This window comes from Musca autumnalis, unplaced genomic scaffold (assembly GCF_047663935.1).
Source record: "Musca autumnalis isolate F117 unplaced genomic scaffold, ASM4766393v1 scaffold_1, whole genome shotgun sequence".
NCBI classification, from domain to species: Eukaryota; Metazoa; Arthropoda; class Insecta; order Diptera; family Muscidae; genus Musca; species Musca autumnalis.
In genome coordinates this window covers 109,355,599-109,368,957 of record NW_027411644.1, presented here as the reverse complement: position 1 = coordinate 109,368,957, position 13,359 = coordinate 109,355,599, and the positions used below count along the sequence as shown (strand labels likewise).

Here is a 13,359-nt window from a genome sequence, read left to right as displayed (position 1 = left end):
TGTTCATAGTTCATTTAGGTCCAACACTCCTGCCATTGTTTTTTGTACAGTCATACATCTACTGTAGGTTTTTCTTATATACTACCACCAGGATTTGTATTTTAATCCATAATTATTTAAATTTTAATCCCTCTACCCAATTATATATATTTTTTATAGAATCCTAAGTTTATGAAAGATGGCTTTAAAGTTATTATAGATTCTCTGCATTTAGCCGATACAGGAGAATCTGAAAATGTAAGTTGCCAATGCTAAATGTAATTAATGGTGTTTTTTTCTCTCTCTTTTTCTTCTATTTTCTTGTAATTTTTGTGGTATTAATTCGACTAATTGTTAATAACTTAATGTCTATCTATGGTTGGTTACAACAAAAACAAAACAAACAAATGCTTACATACATCAAAATCATTAAAAACATGTGGTGTTGGATTATTAATAAAACTTAATTTGTGTGTATATGTTTGGTATATATATATATATATATATATATATATATGTAATATATTTTTTTAAAAAACAAATTAAAATCAATGTATTTCTTATTATTAATATTAAAAAATGCTTTAACTAATAATATTAATGAAATGGCAAACAACAACCAACGGATTCTCCATTGTGATCTGATCATTTGGTGTAATATTTTTTTTAACTTTGTTTTTCTTTATTTAAAATTTAAAATAAATTTATGCATTTTATTTAAAATTTGTTAAAAACAATATATAAACTCTATATAACCAGAATCCTGGTTACATGAAAGATAATTTTATCATAATCATTGAATCTCATCACATTGCTGATATAGGCGACCAGGAAAATGTGAGTCATTTTTCGATAAATGTTAACATTACTAACCTTTAAATATAGTAGAGACACAAATAGAGAAGAGTTGTGAATCAGAAGAAGACATGAGCAATGTAAAATTATGCAAATGATTGCCGAGATTACCAGTGAATCAACATTTTAAACATTCCGATGGATTAATTATATTTTTTCCAGCTCGTCATTGATTGTTTCACGATATGAACAACGAATCATTGGTTTTTTTATGCCACAACTCTTCCATTTGTGTCTCTATGCGCAATAGCTTTCCATTTTGTTTTCATTTCCCATGTAGTTGTAACGTAGCAAATTTTTGACTAACATATGCATTTTTTCTATATTTTTTGATCCAAACAATAATTGGTACAATATTCCTTTTTCAAATACCCCCCAACATTTCAAACTTGAAAATATTAAACACAATCTCTTATTTTATCTCTTCCTCCAACACCCCACAGGTACACCAACTGCCCCCCGAAAAACTAAAACAACGTGAAGTTGTTCATATTGATATTGCCAATGATCCCGTTACACCTGCGGATTATAAACCCGATGAAGATCCCACAAAGTAAGTCGTTGATTCGTTTGGCATTAAAAAAAAAAAATACTAATTTCGTTTTGTCATGCCTTTTCAGATTCAAATCAGAGAAAACCGGTCGTGGTCCATTGGTCGGTCCAGACTGGAAGAAGAAGATTGATCCAGTTATGACATGCTATAAATTGGTCACTTGTGAATTCAAATGGTTTGGTCTACAATCAAGAATAGAAAATTTCATTCAGAAATCGGAACGACGATTATTTACAAACTTCCATCGGTAGGTATTTTCGATGATGATGGGAAGAAGATGAAATCATTGAGAAAAAGATGAAATCATTTTATAAAGATTTTAAACGAAACAGAACATGGATTTTCTAGGATTTAGAAATCACTGAAAGGCGACAAATGTAAATTTTGAAGATAGGAAATAAACATACATGAGATCCAATTAAAAATCGGAAAGAAAGGTCGATGAGGTGATGCTTTAGGACAACTAAAAATGCGTATTACAACGGGGGACTCCGATGGCAGGAAAGATGGGTAGATATTATCGACTGTCAAAAGGATTGTAGATCGTTAGGTATTAAGAACGTGCGACCATCTCGAACGAAACTACTGAAAACCAACAGGGAGTTCCCCAAGATGGAGTTATATCTCAGGATATCTCTACTCTAGCTTTATTCAATTTCACTCTTGTTCGACCGCATTGGGATAATTACGTACGATGATTGTACCCTCATGGCGGCTTGCTTACTTAACACAGAACAATAATCCGCGTGATACGTTGCACCTGTTCAACTACCCAGTCCAGTCCTACGACGGCGTGTTCTTCGATACCTGATTGACCCGGAACCAGACAACACACATGTTCTGGCCAGCCACTTCCACTTCGGTATACACATGTTTGTATTTGTATCGTTTTTTCATTGTTGGTAGCAGCATATCTAGGCCTGCTTGGGATTTTTTGGGTCCCGAGGAAAACCCAGGACCAATATATTGTTTTTTTGTCGTATCCACATCCATCACTCAAACTTCGGTTAGATGCAATATATGCCGGACCCGCCCACACTAGGGACTACGAGGGTTTATTGCTGCATGCGTGAATACAGCCCCAGTGAGTCGTAATCATCATCAGAATACGGTGCAATCTCACTGCAGAGGGTTCTTTCGTACCGGATTGACCATAGCGAAACCATAGTGTTTCGGCCGTCGACTGCAGGCTATATGTTGTTACAACAACAAAAACTTCCCCGTTAGTCACACACGCAGCACTTAACACCAGCCGTTGTTGTTCCAATCCCTGGAAATGCATCCTTTTTGCAATTTAATTGCAATGGACTCCGAGGTAAGATTTAGGAAATAGTGGAAGAATATCGCGGCGGTGTTGGAAACGAAGCTCAACAACAACTGCAGCTTTCAGGCTTGTGATTGTTACAACGTACAATCTCGCTTGAGCCTAGCTCTAATGACCCGTACATGGAATGTATGGGGTTAGCAGTCAGGTGTGGAACTGCCGAAGTAGAGTTGCTGAACATGTAGCTGAACAACTGCAGCTTTCAGGCTTGTGATTGTAACAACGTACAATCTCGCTTGAGCCTAGCTCTAATGACCCGTACATGGAATATATGCGGTTAGCAGTCAGGTGTGGAACTGCCGAGGTAGAGTTGCTGAACATGTACATCCGGCCGATAAATAGCTGTACTCCAGGCTATAGACCCAACATTAGCCTGGTCTTGCGGGACTTTAATGGTCATCATGAATTGTGGCATTCGGACGTCGGAAACGGTCACAGGGCTGACTGAGCAGGTTGATATCTCTACCTTTTGCACGGTCAATGAGAACGCCCCTACCAGAATTAGTGGAGAGTGTCACAGTTCGCCAGACGTAACCATCGTGTCACATGATCTGACAAATGACGTCACCTGGCAACACGTCGTTGGTCAGACCATCTCCCCATAATAGTTGTTGTTGTTGTAGCAGCATACAAACCTACGTAGAAGCATAGGTTTGATGCTGGGTTGGCAGCCGCTGGCCGAAACACTACGGTTTCGGGTCAATCCGGTACGATAGAACCCGCTGCCGTGGGATTGCCCCATAATAGTCTCCATCATCACCTCTGCATGCCGCACTTTCATCAATCATGAAAAAGCTAATGCGCCTTGTCCAACCCTTCTGATGTTCGGGGACATCATCACTGCTGCAGCCGCTCGCCATATACCTGCTGGTCAAATACCGGAAGTGAGATTAAATTTGCCTGCAGGGGCGACAGGATTTACAAATAAGCGTGATGAGCTTCGCCGTGCGGTAAAAGGTTGGTCGGTGAACATAAGCGGACCAAGTGGTTAAATTATGTGAAGAGTTGCAAACATAGGAGTCGGGATAAGTGAATTGTTGGCAACGTGACTTGGTAAAAGTGACTTAACACTTTCGAACCATGGGAAGAACGATGATAGGACATCACTTCCGTTAGTCAATATTAAGGGTGCCTCTATAGATACTTCTCTGATAGAAAGGGCGCTTATATAGATACTTTTCTGATAGAAAGGGAGCTCCTTTCTGAAAGAAAGGTCGCTTCTGTAGATCCTTTTATTATAGAAAGGGTACTCCTATAGATCTTTTCTGAAGAAAGGGTGCTTCTGTAGATTCTTTCTGAAAGAAAGGGTGGGTGCTTGTATAGACCCTTTTCCGAAAGAAAGGGTTGGTGCTCGTATAGACCCTTTTCCGAAAGAAAGTGTGGTATAGAAACTTTCTGAAAGAAAAGGTGCTTCTATAGACCTTTTCTGAAAGAAAGGGTGTTTCGATAGACGTTTTCTGAAAGAAAGGGTGCTTCGATAGTCTCTTTCCGAAAGAAAGGGTGCTTCTATAGACCTTTTCTGAAAGAAAGGGTGCTTCGATAGACTCTTTCCGAAAGAAAGGGTGCTTCTATAGACCATTTCTGAATGAAAGGGTGCTTCTATAGACCATTTCTGAAAGAAAGGGTGCTTCTATAGACCATTTCTGAAAGAAAGGGTGCTTCTATAGCCCATTTCTGAAAAAAAGGATGCTTCCATAGCCGCTTTCCGAAAGAAAGGGTGCTTCTGTAGACTCTTTCTGAAAGAAAGGGTGGGTGATTGTGTAGACCCTTTTCCGATAGAAAGTATGGGTGCTTATATAGAAACTTTCTGAAAGAAAAGGTGCTTCTATAGACCTTTTCTGAAAGAATGGGTGCTTCTATAGTCCTTTTCTGAAAGAATGGGTGCTTCGATATACATTTTCTGAAAGAAAGGGTGCTTCGATATACATTTTCTGAAAGAAAGGGTGCTTCGATAGACCCTTTCCGAAAGAAGGGTAGGTGCTTGTATAGAATCTTTTTGAAAGAAAGGGTAGGTGCTTGTATAGAATCTTTTTGAAAGAAAGGGTAGGTGCTTGTATAGAATCTTTTTGAAAGAAAGGGTAGGTGCTTGTATAGAATCTTTTTGAAAGAAAGGGTTCTTCTATAGACCGCTTCTGAAAGAAAGGGTGCTTTTTTTTAGAAGCCTCCTGAAGAAAGGGTACTTCTAAACCACCTTTCTGAAAGAAAGGATGCTTCCATAGCCGCTTTCTGAAAGAAATGGTGCTTCTATAGCCGCTTTCTGAAAGTAAGGGTGCTTCCATTTGGTTTAAAAGATTTGGTTTGACCCAATATTTGGTTTGCTTCTATTCCTCATATCACATGCTGAGGGTATATCTCTGTCAACATATTCGTCTAAATCTTTCTTATTTGTTCTAATAGAAATTAATTCTACTATTTTCTTTTTACAGTCAAGTATTCTGTTGGATGGATCGCTGGCACGGTCTAACAATGGAAGATATTCGTGCTATTGAAGACAAGGTCAAGGAAGAACTCGATAAACAACGTCAAGAGGGTGAAGTGCGTGGCACCAAAGCCGATAGTGATTAGGAACAATATTAATAAATGTCGTCAAAAAATTAAACAGAAAAAAAACTATATAAATATATAACAAAAACAACAACACATTTAAAAAAAAATTAAGTATGCTACAAAAGTGAAAAACAAAAAACCCAATTGTAAAACAAAAGAAAATTTAAATAAATGCTGCATTAATTAAAAACCAATAACAACAATAGCAATAATAACTAAGAGATTTTTAAGAAAAAGAAAAGTATTTTATTCCTCAAAAAAGCACCATCAAAATCAATGAATTCAAAAGAACACCAATTATGATCCACTTCTTAAATGCAACACCTATCAGCAAAAAAACAACAGCAGCAGCAGAGCTATATAGGACCCAATTTTTTCTGCAAAATCAACACCTAAGCACACCTACTCTGCCATACATACCTATATTCCTATTTACTTACTACACACCAGCAGAGCAGATCAGTCCGAACAATCATAGCAATTATTTCCTCTTTTCTTCTTCCATCTAGCCACACATCAGCAGCAACAACAACCAGAATTAAAAAATAATAATTTAAATGGCTCTCTTTTTTGTTGTTTTATTTGTTTGACTATATTTCATCGTTTGTTTTTGCTTAATTTGCATTGTTAATTAACTTCCACCGTTTTTTTCGCAAACTATTTTTATATATATTTTTATTATCGTTTTCTTTTTTCATTTCCTTCTCTCTTTTTTTATTTTGTAAATGTTCAAGTCAGGTTTATATTATTAATAACTGTGTAAACAAACAACAACAACAGCAAAGAATTTTTTATATATAAATATAGAAAGAATTATTATAAATACAAATACACATATAAATATATTTAAACACCAATGTTGAAATTAAACAAAACATAGCAATAGTTTAAGTTAATAAATACTTAACACAACAACAGATTTACAGATATAAAAAATATATTTACAAAGTAAAAACAAAAACAAGCAAAAAACGTAAATCATCCCGTTCCAAAAAAACGTATATAGAGAAAAAAAAACAACAACATCCTTGATATGTTATTTTAATGAAGAAAAACAAAACATGAAAGAGAAGTGAAGCTCTCCTAAATTCCAAACACACGTACACACATTATTACACACTCCTCTAAATACTATTACACGTTGTAAACATAGTGATGGGTACTACATTATTATTATAATTAATAATATTATTACAAATTATTAAATAAAATTATAATTGATAAAGAAAAAGTAATTATTTTTGTGGAAAAGAATAAAGATTTAGTTAAACAAATATACAAATTTTCATTTCTTTTTATTTATTATCGTTTTAATTATTATTTTCTTTTTTAGACAGATGATGGATGATATAAAGAAAGAGAAGACTTAAAAGAGAGAAATGCGTTGTAGAAGCGAAATACACAACTAGAACCTTCATTATAACCTCAGTCTTTAGACTAACGAGACATAGATGATATTCCAAAATGGATTCTATCGATCCACACAATTTCGGAATAATGCAGTTTAAGACCTCCTCTCGAATTCCTTTGATTTTTGTTGTAGCTACTTGACCTCCCTCACAAGAGTTCAACATTTTCGTTTAAGTGTCGTTTAAGGTATGTTCGAGGATCCTTTGGTTCTGTTTACAACGATATTACGTTTTTCGTTGGCAAGTCCATGTTTTCATATATATTGGTCCAACAACTTTGAATTATACGGTGACCAACTGAAAGGACTGGTGGGCGCAAAAAAGAGAAAAAAAAAAAACACTTCCAAAATGGAGTATGTTGGACCATTCTTATAGTAGGTTTATATCGTCCCCTGAAATGCCCAAAGACGTAACTCTCAACGTAACCCTTTGAGGGTTACGTCTTTGGGCATTTCAGGTGACGATATATAACTGGATTTAACAAACCCAATGGGTTTCAAATGTCAATTCCATTGCTTATATTTTAAATAAATCCTCATAAAGAAGGTTAACCCTGCAAAAGGCTATAATATAAACATGGTGTTACAGGTACCTTATCCATATTTTTGCCGGCAAGTTCATACGTCCAAAAAAGACCACAAATTTCTGAAAACATCCTAAATACATACGATTTGGGGAAATGAATTTCATTCCATAGTCGATCTGCCAATAGATGAACGTTTCAATTCACATAGTTGTCTCACCATATTACAGCTGCATATGTTAGAATCGGTTTTATTACGCTTCTATATATGATTAAACCCCCAGTTTGAGGGCTTTATTAGCCCATTCCTGAATATGGGTCTTTCCATTTAAATTTCCTATTCAGAATTACTCACAGCTGCTTAAGTGTTTGAGAAATGTTTATTGCCTTATTTGGGAAAATTGGTTCTTTGAAAGCCCCTAATTTCGTTTTCCTGGTGAATAGACATAATTCCGCTTTTCAGGGTTAACATTTAGAACTCTCGGACTGGCCCGAAATAGTAATTTTACCCTCAGCATTTATGCTAACGAGGATATATACATTTTCATACGGGGAAAATGTGCCGCATCGAAATAATGGCTTTGACCCCAAGTATGTTTGGACGAAATCCGTTTCAGACAATTTCATCTCGAAGGGATGAACCGATTTGGTGCAAAATTTGGTCTTCATAACATTTTGCCCAAACTTAGTTTAAGTTCGAAGATGGGCCATATCGGTCCACTGCTTCAGGTACCCTCCCGCACAAAAGTTCGGAAATGTTCGGAAAAATTGTGCGAACTATAACTCTTAAAGATAGTAACCGATTTGGTTCATACTTTACACATCGTGAATTTTCTACCAGACATAGATGAGGTTCCAATATGGACTCTATCGGTCCACTCCTTTAGGTACCTCCCCCATAAAATTTCAAAACTTTTCACTAAAATGGTGCACACGATAACTCTCGAAGGTAATAACCGATGTGGTCCATTCTTTGCACATCGGTTTATTTCTAAGAGACATAGATCAGGTTCGAAAATGGGCTATATATGTCAATTCCTTCGGGTACCTCTTACAAAATATTTCGGGAAAAATGCAGTTTAAGGCCTGCTACCGAATAGCTTTGATCTTTGTTGTAAAAACTTTTATTCGCTGCCCTCATTACGACGGTACAAGTTTTTTTCAGGTTCAAGTCCATACTTCCTGAGAAAATAGCCCGAAAGCTGTAAGAATGATCGATGTTAGGTTTTTCGTGGACAAGTGCATGCTTTCAGACCAACTGAATTTACTGTTGGGCACAATATCTATCGACAGAAATGACTCACACAATAAGACCCACTTTCAAAATGGATTATGTCGGACCATTCCTTCAAGTACATCCTGCGGAACACTTTTGAGCTTCAAACCAAATATATGTTTTGTCTGCAAATTCCAAAAACGGCCAATCCGTAATCAGTGGATTCTATATTGATCTATTGACAATATAGAATCCACTGATTACGGATTGGCCGTTTTTGGAATTTGCAGACAAAACATATATTTGGTTTCACGTTTCATTTCACACAGGCTGAGGGTATATCTCTGTCGGCAAAGCCGACTGATACCTTTTTTACTTTTTGTCCGCTAGGCCCTACGTCGAAATAGTGTCAAGATGCATTTCTGGCTACGTTTCTGGTCATCTGCATAGCAGACTGGTTCTATTTATGGTAGAAATGATATGATGGTACATTAAGAGTTCCCCCTTAAGCTCGCTGCTGCTATTTTTATTGGTCCACGTCCTTGAAGTATGTATTCCAATATTTTGTCGTTGACCATTTTTCCGACGGCCTCCTGATGATATTTGGGTAGTGCCCGACGTTCTACTAGTGTCGTTCACCGCATAACACCGCCTCGTTCTTGTAGCAACCTTCCTCTTCTGGAAGATTTTAGACTTCATTTCTGAGTCCCCGGTCATTCAAAAAGATTCTGCGGCCCGGCTTACACCCTTCATGTTCGAGCTCACCTTGTCGCCATCTGTGGAGGGATATTTTGGACAGACTAATCCGCGTGGAGGTTTACTCGGGACATTTGAAGTTGAGAAGCTATTTTTCTTCTTACAAGGTTTAGCGGTGTTCTTTCCCACAGGAGATTATCAGCCCAATCATGAACATCATCTCACCGTGAGTTTTCTCACTCTCGCCTCCTCCCTTATTATAAACATCATAAGGGAGAACAAAACTCACGTTCGTGAGAAAAGTAGCTATCATAAATGTCAAAAAAGTGAGAATGTGAGGCAATTTTCTCTCACCACAGAAATCAAGGTGAGTTGAACAAAAAAATGTAAATATGGACATTTTTTATAGAAAAAATCGACAAGAAACGAATCTTTTGCAATGATAATCAATTGTATTTATTTGTGTTTTACGTTAAAGGTAACAAATAAAAAAACAATTAGAAATTCTTTTGGCAACTATACATGTTCATCCGTGTATCAATGAAGCAAGGAAGACCTCAATCGAGTTTGGCGTAATTTGGAGGTGGTGTTGAAGTTGGCCAAAATTTTTCAGATATGGGAAGCGGTTCAGAATCATATGATGAAAACAGGAATGAAAGAGGATCCTACCAGGAGCAACACCTTTCTAAAATTTGTTTGTAGGTACTTCGCTAAGGTTCCCAGCAAAATATTCGATGCCAAAGATTCTATTCAAGCATGAGTGCAAGTTATATGTCACCTTTTTACCACCTTCGCCCATTCTTTTTACAAGACTGTGACCCCTAAAAGATCCAAATCATTTTGGATGGCATCTTCAATAACCCAGTGGAATGGTATCTTAACAACCACCTTGGCATGGCATATTCCACGAACAAGCCACAATAGGAAGGATTAAATTCATAAAAAAGGGCATGTTTATATTATATAGACTTTTGCAGGGTTAACCTTCTTGAAAATTGAGAAATTGTATTTAAAATCCATGAAATTGGTTCAAATGTTGAATAGGATCCGAATTTCACGAATTGTACTTAGCATTCATATGATTGGTCCTATTGCTGGAGAAGAGATCGGATGTTTCACGTATTGTATTTATTTACAATTCTTGAAATTCCTTCCAAATGCTGAAAATGGGATCTTTCACAACTTCATTTGAACTAATACAAAAGATCCAGTGAGATATTGGCATCGCATGGAACGACTTCCACAAAATTTTGCTTGGTTTTCTTTGTATTCCTCAGCGTTTGTCGTTTCGCACATCATTCAAAATGCAATATTAAACATATTCATTTCTTTTTGCCATTTAATGACCTTTAAACGGTTTTTGTTCACTTTTTTGCAAATTGCAGAAATTCTTCGGGCGTAAATAAACAATTTTTACATATGTATGTATGTATCTGTCAAAACAAAACAAAAACAGCTGTTACAGATGTTGCCACATATCAAACATTTAATATTTTTATCAATTACCAAGTATTTTTAAAGTGGATTGTTGATAAAAATTATTTTTCGTTTTAGAAATATTAATTTAATTTAAAATAAATTAATGTTTTATAAAAAAAATTACGAATTTAGTTATTGCAAAATTATTTGTAAATAAAATAACGATATGGCAACGCAAATTATATTTTCAAGGGTTCACAAAATGCGGCACTATTTTCAATTTTCAAACTTGTGAACCCCTCTTCACTTTTTTCGCTCCTCCCTTGTCATTTGTGATAGGTCGAGACGTGAGAAGTGAGCTGCAACTCACTCGTGAGAAGCTCCCTACGTGAGTATTCATGATCGCTATGCTTACTTTCTTCTCGGATTCCGAGGAAGTTAACATACTTTGGAACAACCCAGTCCATTAAACAGACAAGGAATGATGGAGAAGAGATTAATTCGAGCTACGTGGAGAAGAAATTATCGAACGTAAGTAGATCTCAGAAGATCCACCTCACAGTTACTCTTATGTTACACGCTAAAAATTTCATACGAAACTTTCCCATTATTTTGGCGTTCTTAGGTCGAGTTCCCCATTACAGTTATTTTATTAAAATTCTTTTGTATGGAACTCGATCTATGAACGCCAAAATAATGGGAAAGTTTCGTATGAAAGTTTTAGCGTGTAACATAAGAGTTATTTATGGCTCTTGCAGTAAATTTGCAGCGCCGCTGATTCTATGGCAGAAAATTAAAGTATAGTACATATTGACAAGCAAAACTGACAGTCATCGAGGACTATTTCGTGAATATCAAAGCCTAACTTATAAATTTCTTTTGAAATCTCTAAATAATACCGTATGTATTGTATTTCAACAGTTTTTAGCTAAATAAAAGTTGTTATTTTCCGGAAAATTGTCCTAAAAGTAAGTTGACTGTCAGTTTTGAATGATAGTGTGTACTCCCCTTAAGAGAGATAGAGAGACGTGCAAAGGCACCAATCAGCCTGTGTTTTCTGTTCACCAGACCAGATAGTGGCACAGAAAGAGCTCGATCGCTCCCAAAGCAATATTGTTCTCTGACTTGCTATGTGAGAGTAGCAAATGCCCAGATATTGGCGGAAATAGCTGTGGCTTGCGCGGCTAACATGAATGTAAACCCTAGAATCTTGGTATAGTTAGCGGTCGGAATTCTGTTGCAATAGACTAGGACTTTCAACAATGTTTTCTCCTCTGCCGTCCATGTTGTGAACAGAGAGGCCGTAGATTTAGTGGCGGATATTTGCATATACATACCTCGCGTGAAAAGGTGGTCATTCAAATAGAAGCTCAATCTTTCACAAATGACATCAGGGAAGGTACCTGTCGCCAGGATCGTACTGGAGGTGGCGGAATACAGGAGTGGTAGAAGTTAAACAGTTCCGGAGATATCCCCCCCAGCTTGGGGAACTCCTTGTTTCACTATACGGGGCTTGGATTTCTTGTTCCTGAATTCCACGTACGACTGGCGTCCACACATATAATTGATTATCCAACGTTTCAAACTTGGCCGGAGAGTAGTCTGCTAAATGTCCCCAACCACCGTGGAGCGCTTGAAAGTATCGAAGGCTTCCGATAAGTCAAGCGCCCCCATAACTGTTTTATAGTATGGCTTGTTTTGGTTGAGACCTCGACTAATATGTGTGAAGATGACGTGCAGCGCTGTTGTCGTGCTGCCGTACTGCTTATTAGGAAACCATGTTGATGATCGGGAACTGCATAGCTATTTCTGATGCTGGGGCGGAGTAAAGCCTCAAGCGTCTTGGCTACGTGCGACAAAAACGTAATCGGTCTGTACGATCCACCTTTGCTGCCATCCTTGCCTTGGCTTCAGTAGCGAGACCACCCTAGCCACGATGTGCGTGGCTAGCGATAGTTTGAGAACTTTCGTGAGATATTCAAACCCGGTTCATCTAGCCGTTTCAGCATTACCATGTAGATACCGACAGAGTCCAGTGCTTTGGATAATTAAGCGTTCCTAATGACATTTGTCTCTTTATCCAATGTAAGTTGTGGTGGTTCCTCCTCGGCAGGTAGAAATCTGCCGGGTTGCTAGTTCACTAGGGTTGACTCAACGTAGCTCACCACACTCATTTGCTAGTTCCGCCGTCTCTGCTGGGAAATTTGGCGAGCGGCTGCAGCAGTGATGATGTCTCGGAACGCCCTTTCTGTTACCCGAACATCAAAAGGGTTGGGTAGATCTCAGGAGAGCTGATTAGTGAACTCTGTGAAACTAGGACAATTAGCTTTCCCATGATTGATAGAAGTACAACGTTCAGAGGTGATGAAGCGTGGTCTGCCGATGAAGACCATCATACAGAAATGATCTGACCCAAGAGAAACGATGGGTTGCCAGGTCAGGGTAACGCGATGTTTATGTGACACTCTCCTCTAATTCTGGTTGGGGCATCTTCATTGACGGTGCAAAACGTAGAGCTACTCGTATCAATCTGATCAGCCAGCGCTATAACCCTCTGATCATTGTCAAGGACCGAATGTCACAACTCATGATGAGAATTAAAGTCCCCTAAGTCGGTCGGTTGTGATCTTCCAAAAGCTGGACGCTTAAAGAACAGGAAATTTTTGTATGAGTTCCTTCCTTTTTTCTTCTGCAATTTTGACACTTTGTTACGAAAAATGCTTTGTGTAAACATTGGCTATGTTGTGTTGTGGGGAAATTACAGTACAAAAGTGTTACATACTTTTAGGGGCATTAAAGATAAATCGTATAATTTTTATATTTTTACAGTGTTTTATT

At 37.4% G+C, this 13,359-nt stretch overlaps 1 protein-coding gene across 21 annotated transcripts in view; it reads left to right on the top strand.

Moving 5' to 3' along the window:
- Window positions 1–6,230, top strand: part of vib (phosphatidylinositol transfer protein vib) — a 55,920-nt gene extending 49,690 nt beyond the window's left edge. For 11 of the 21 annotated variants that reach the window (XM_073987913.1, XM_073987849.1, XM_073987845.1 and 8 more), the window contains exons 6-9: window positions 160–237; window positions 1,278–1,387; window positions 1,455–1,634; window positions 5,138–6,230. In XM_073987913.1, the coding sequence (XP_073844014.1) occupies window positions 160–237; window positions 1,278–1,387; window positions 1,455–1,634; window positions 5,138–5,276 (507 nt within the window). In that variant the 3' untranslated portion in view covers window positions 5,277–6,230. Of the gene's footprint in view, window positions 1–159; window positions 238–738; window positions 817–1,277; window positions 1,388–1,454; window positions 1,635–5,137 lie in introns of all 21 variants that reach the window. The other 10 variants (XM_073987942.1, XM_073987932.1, XM_073987985.1 and 7 more) reach the window with 1 other exon arrangement.
- Window positions 6,231–13,359: the final 7,129 nt, after the last annotated feature.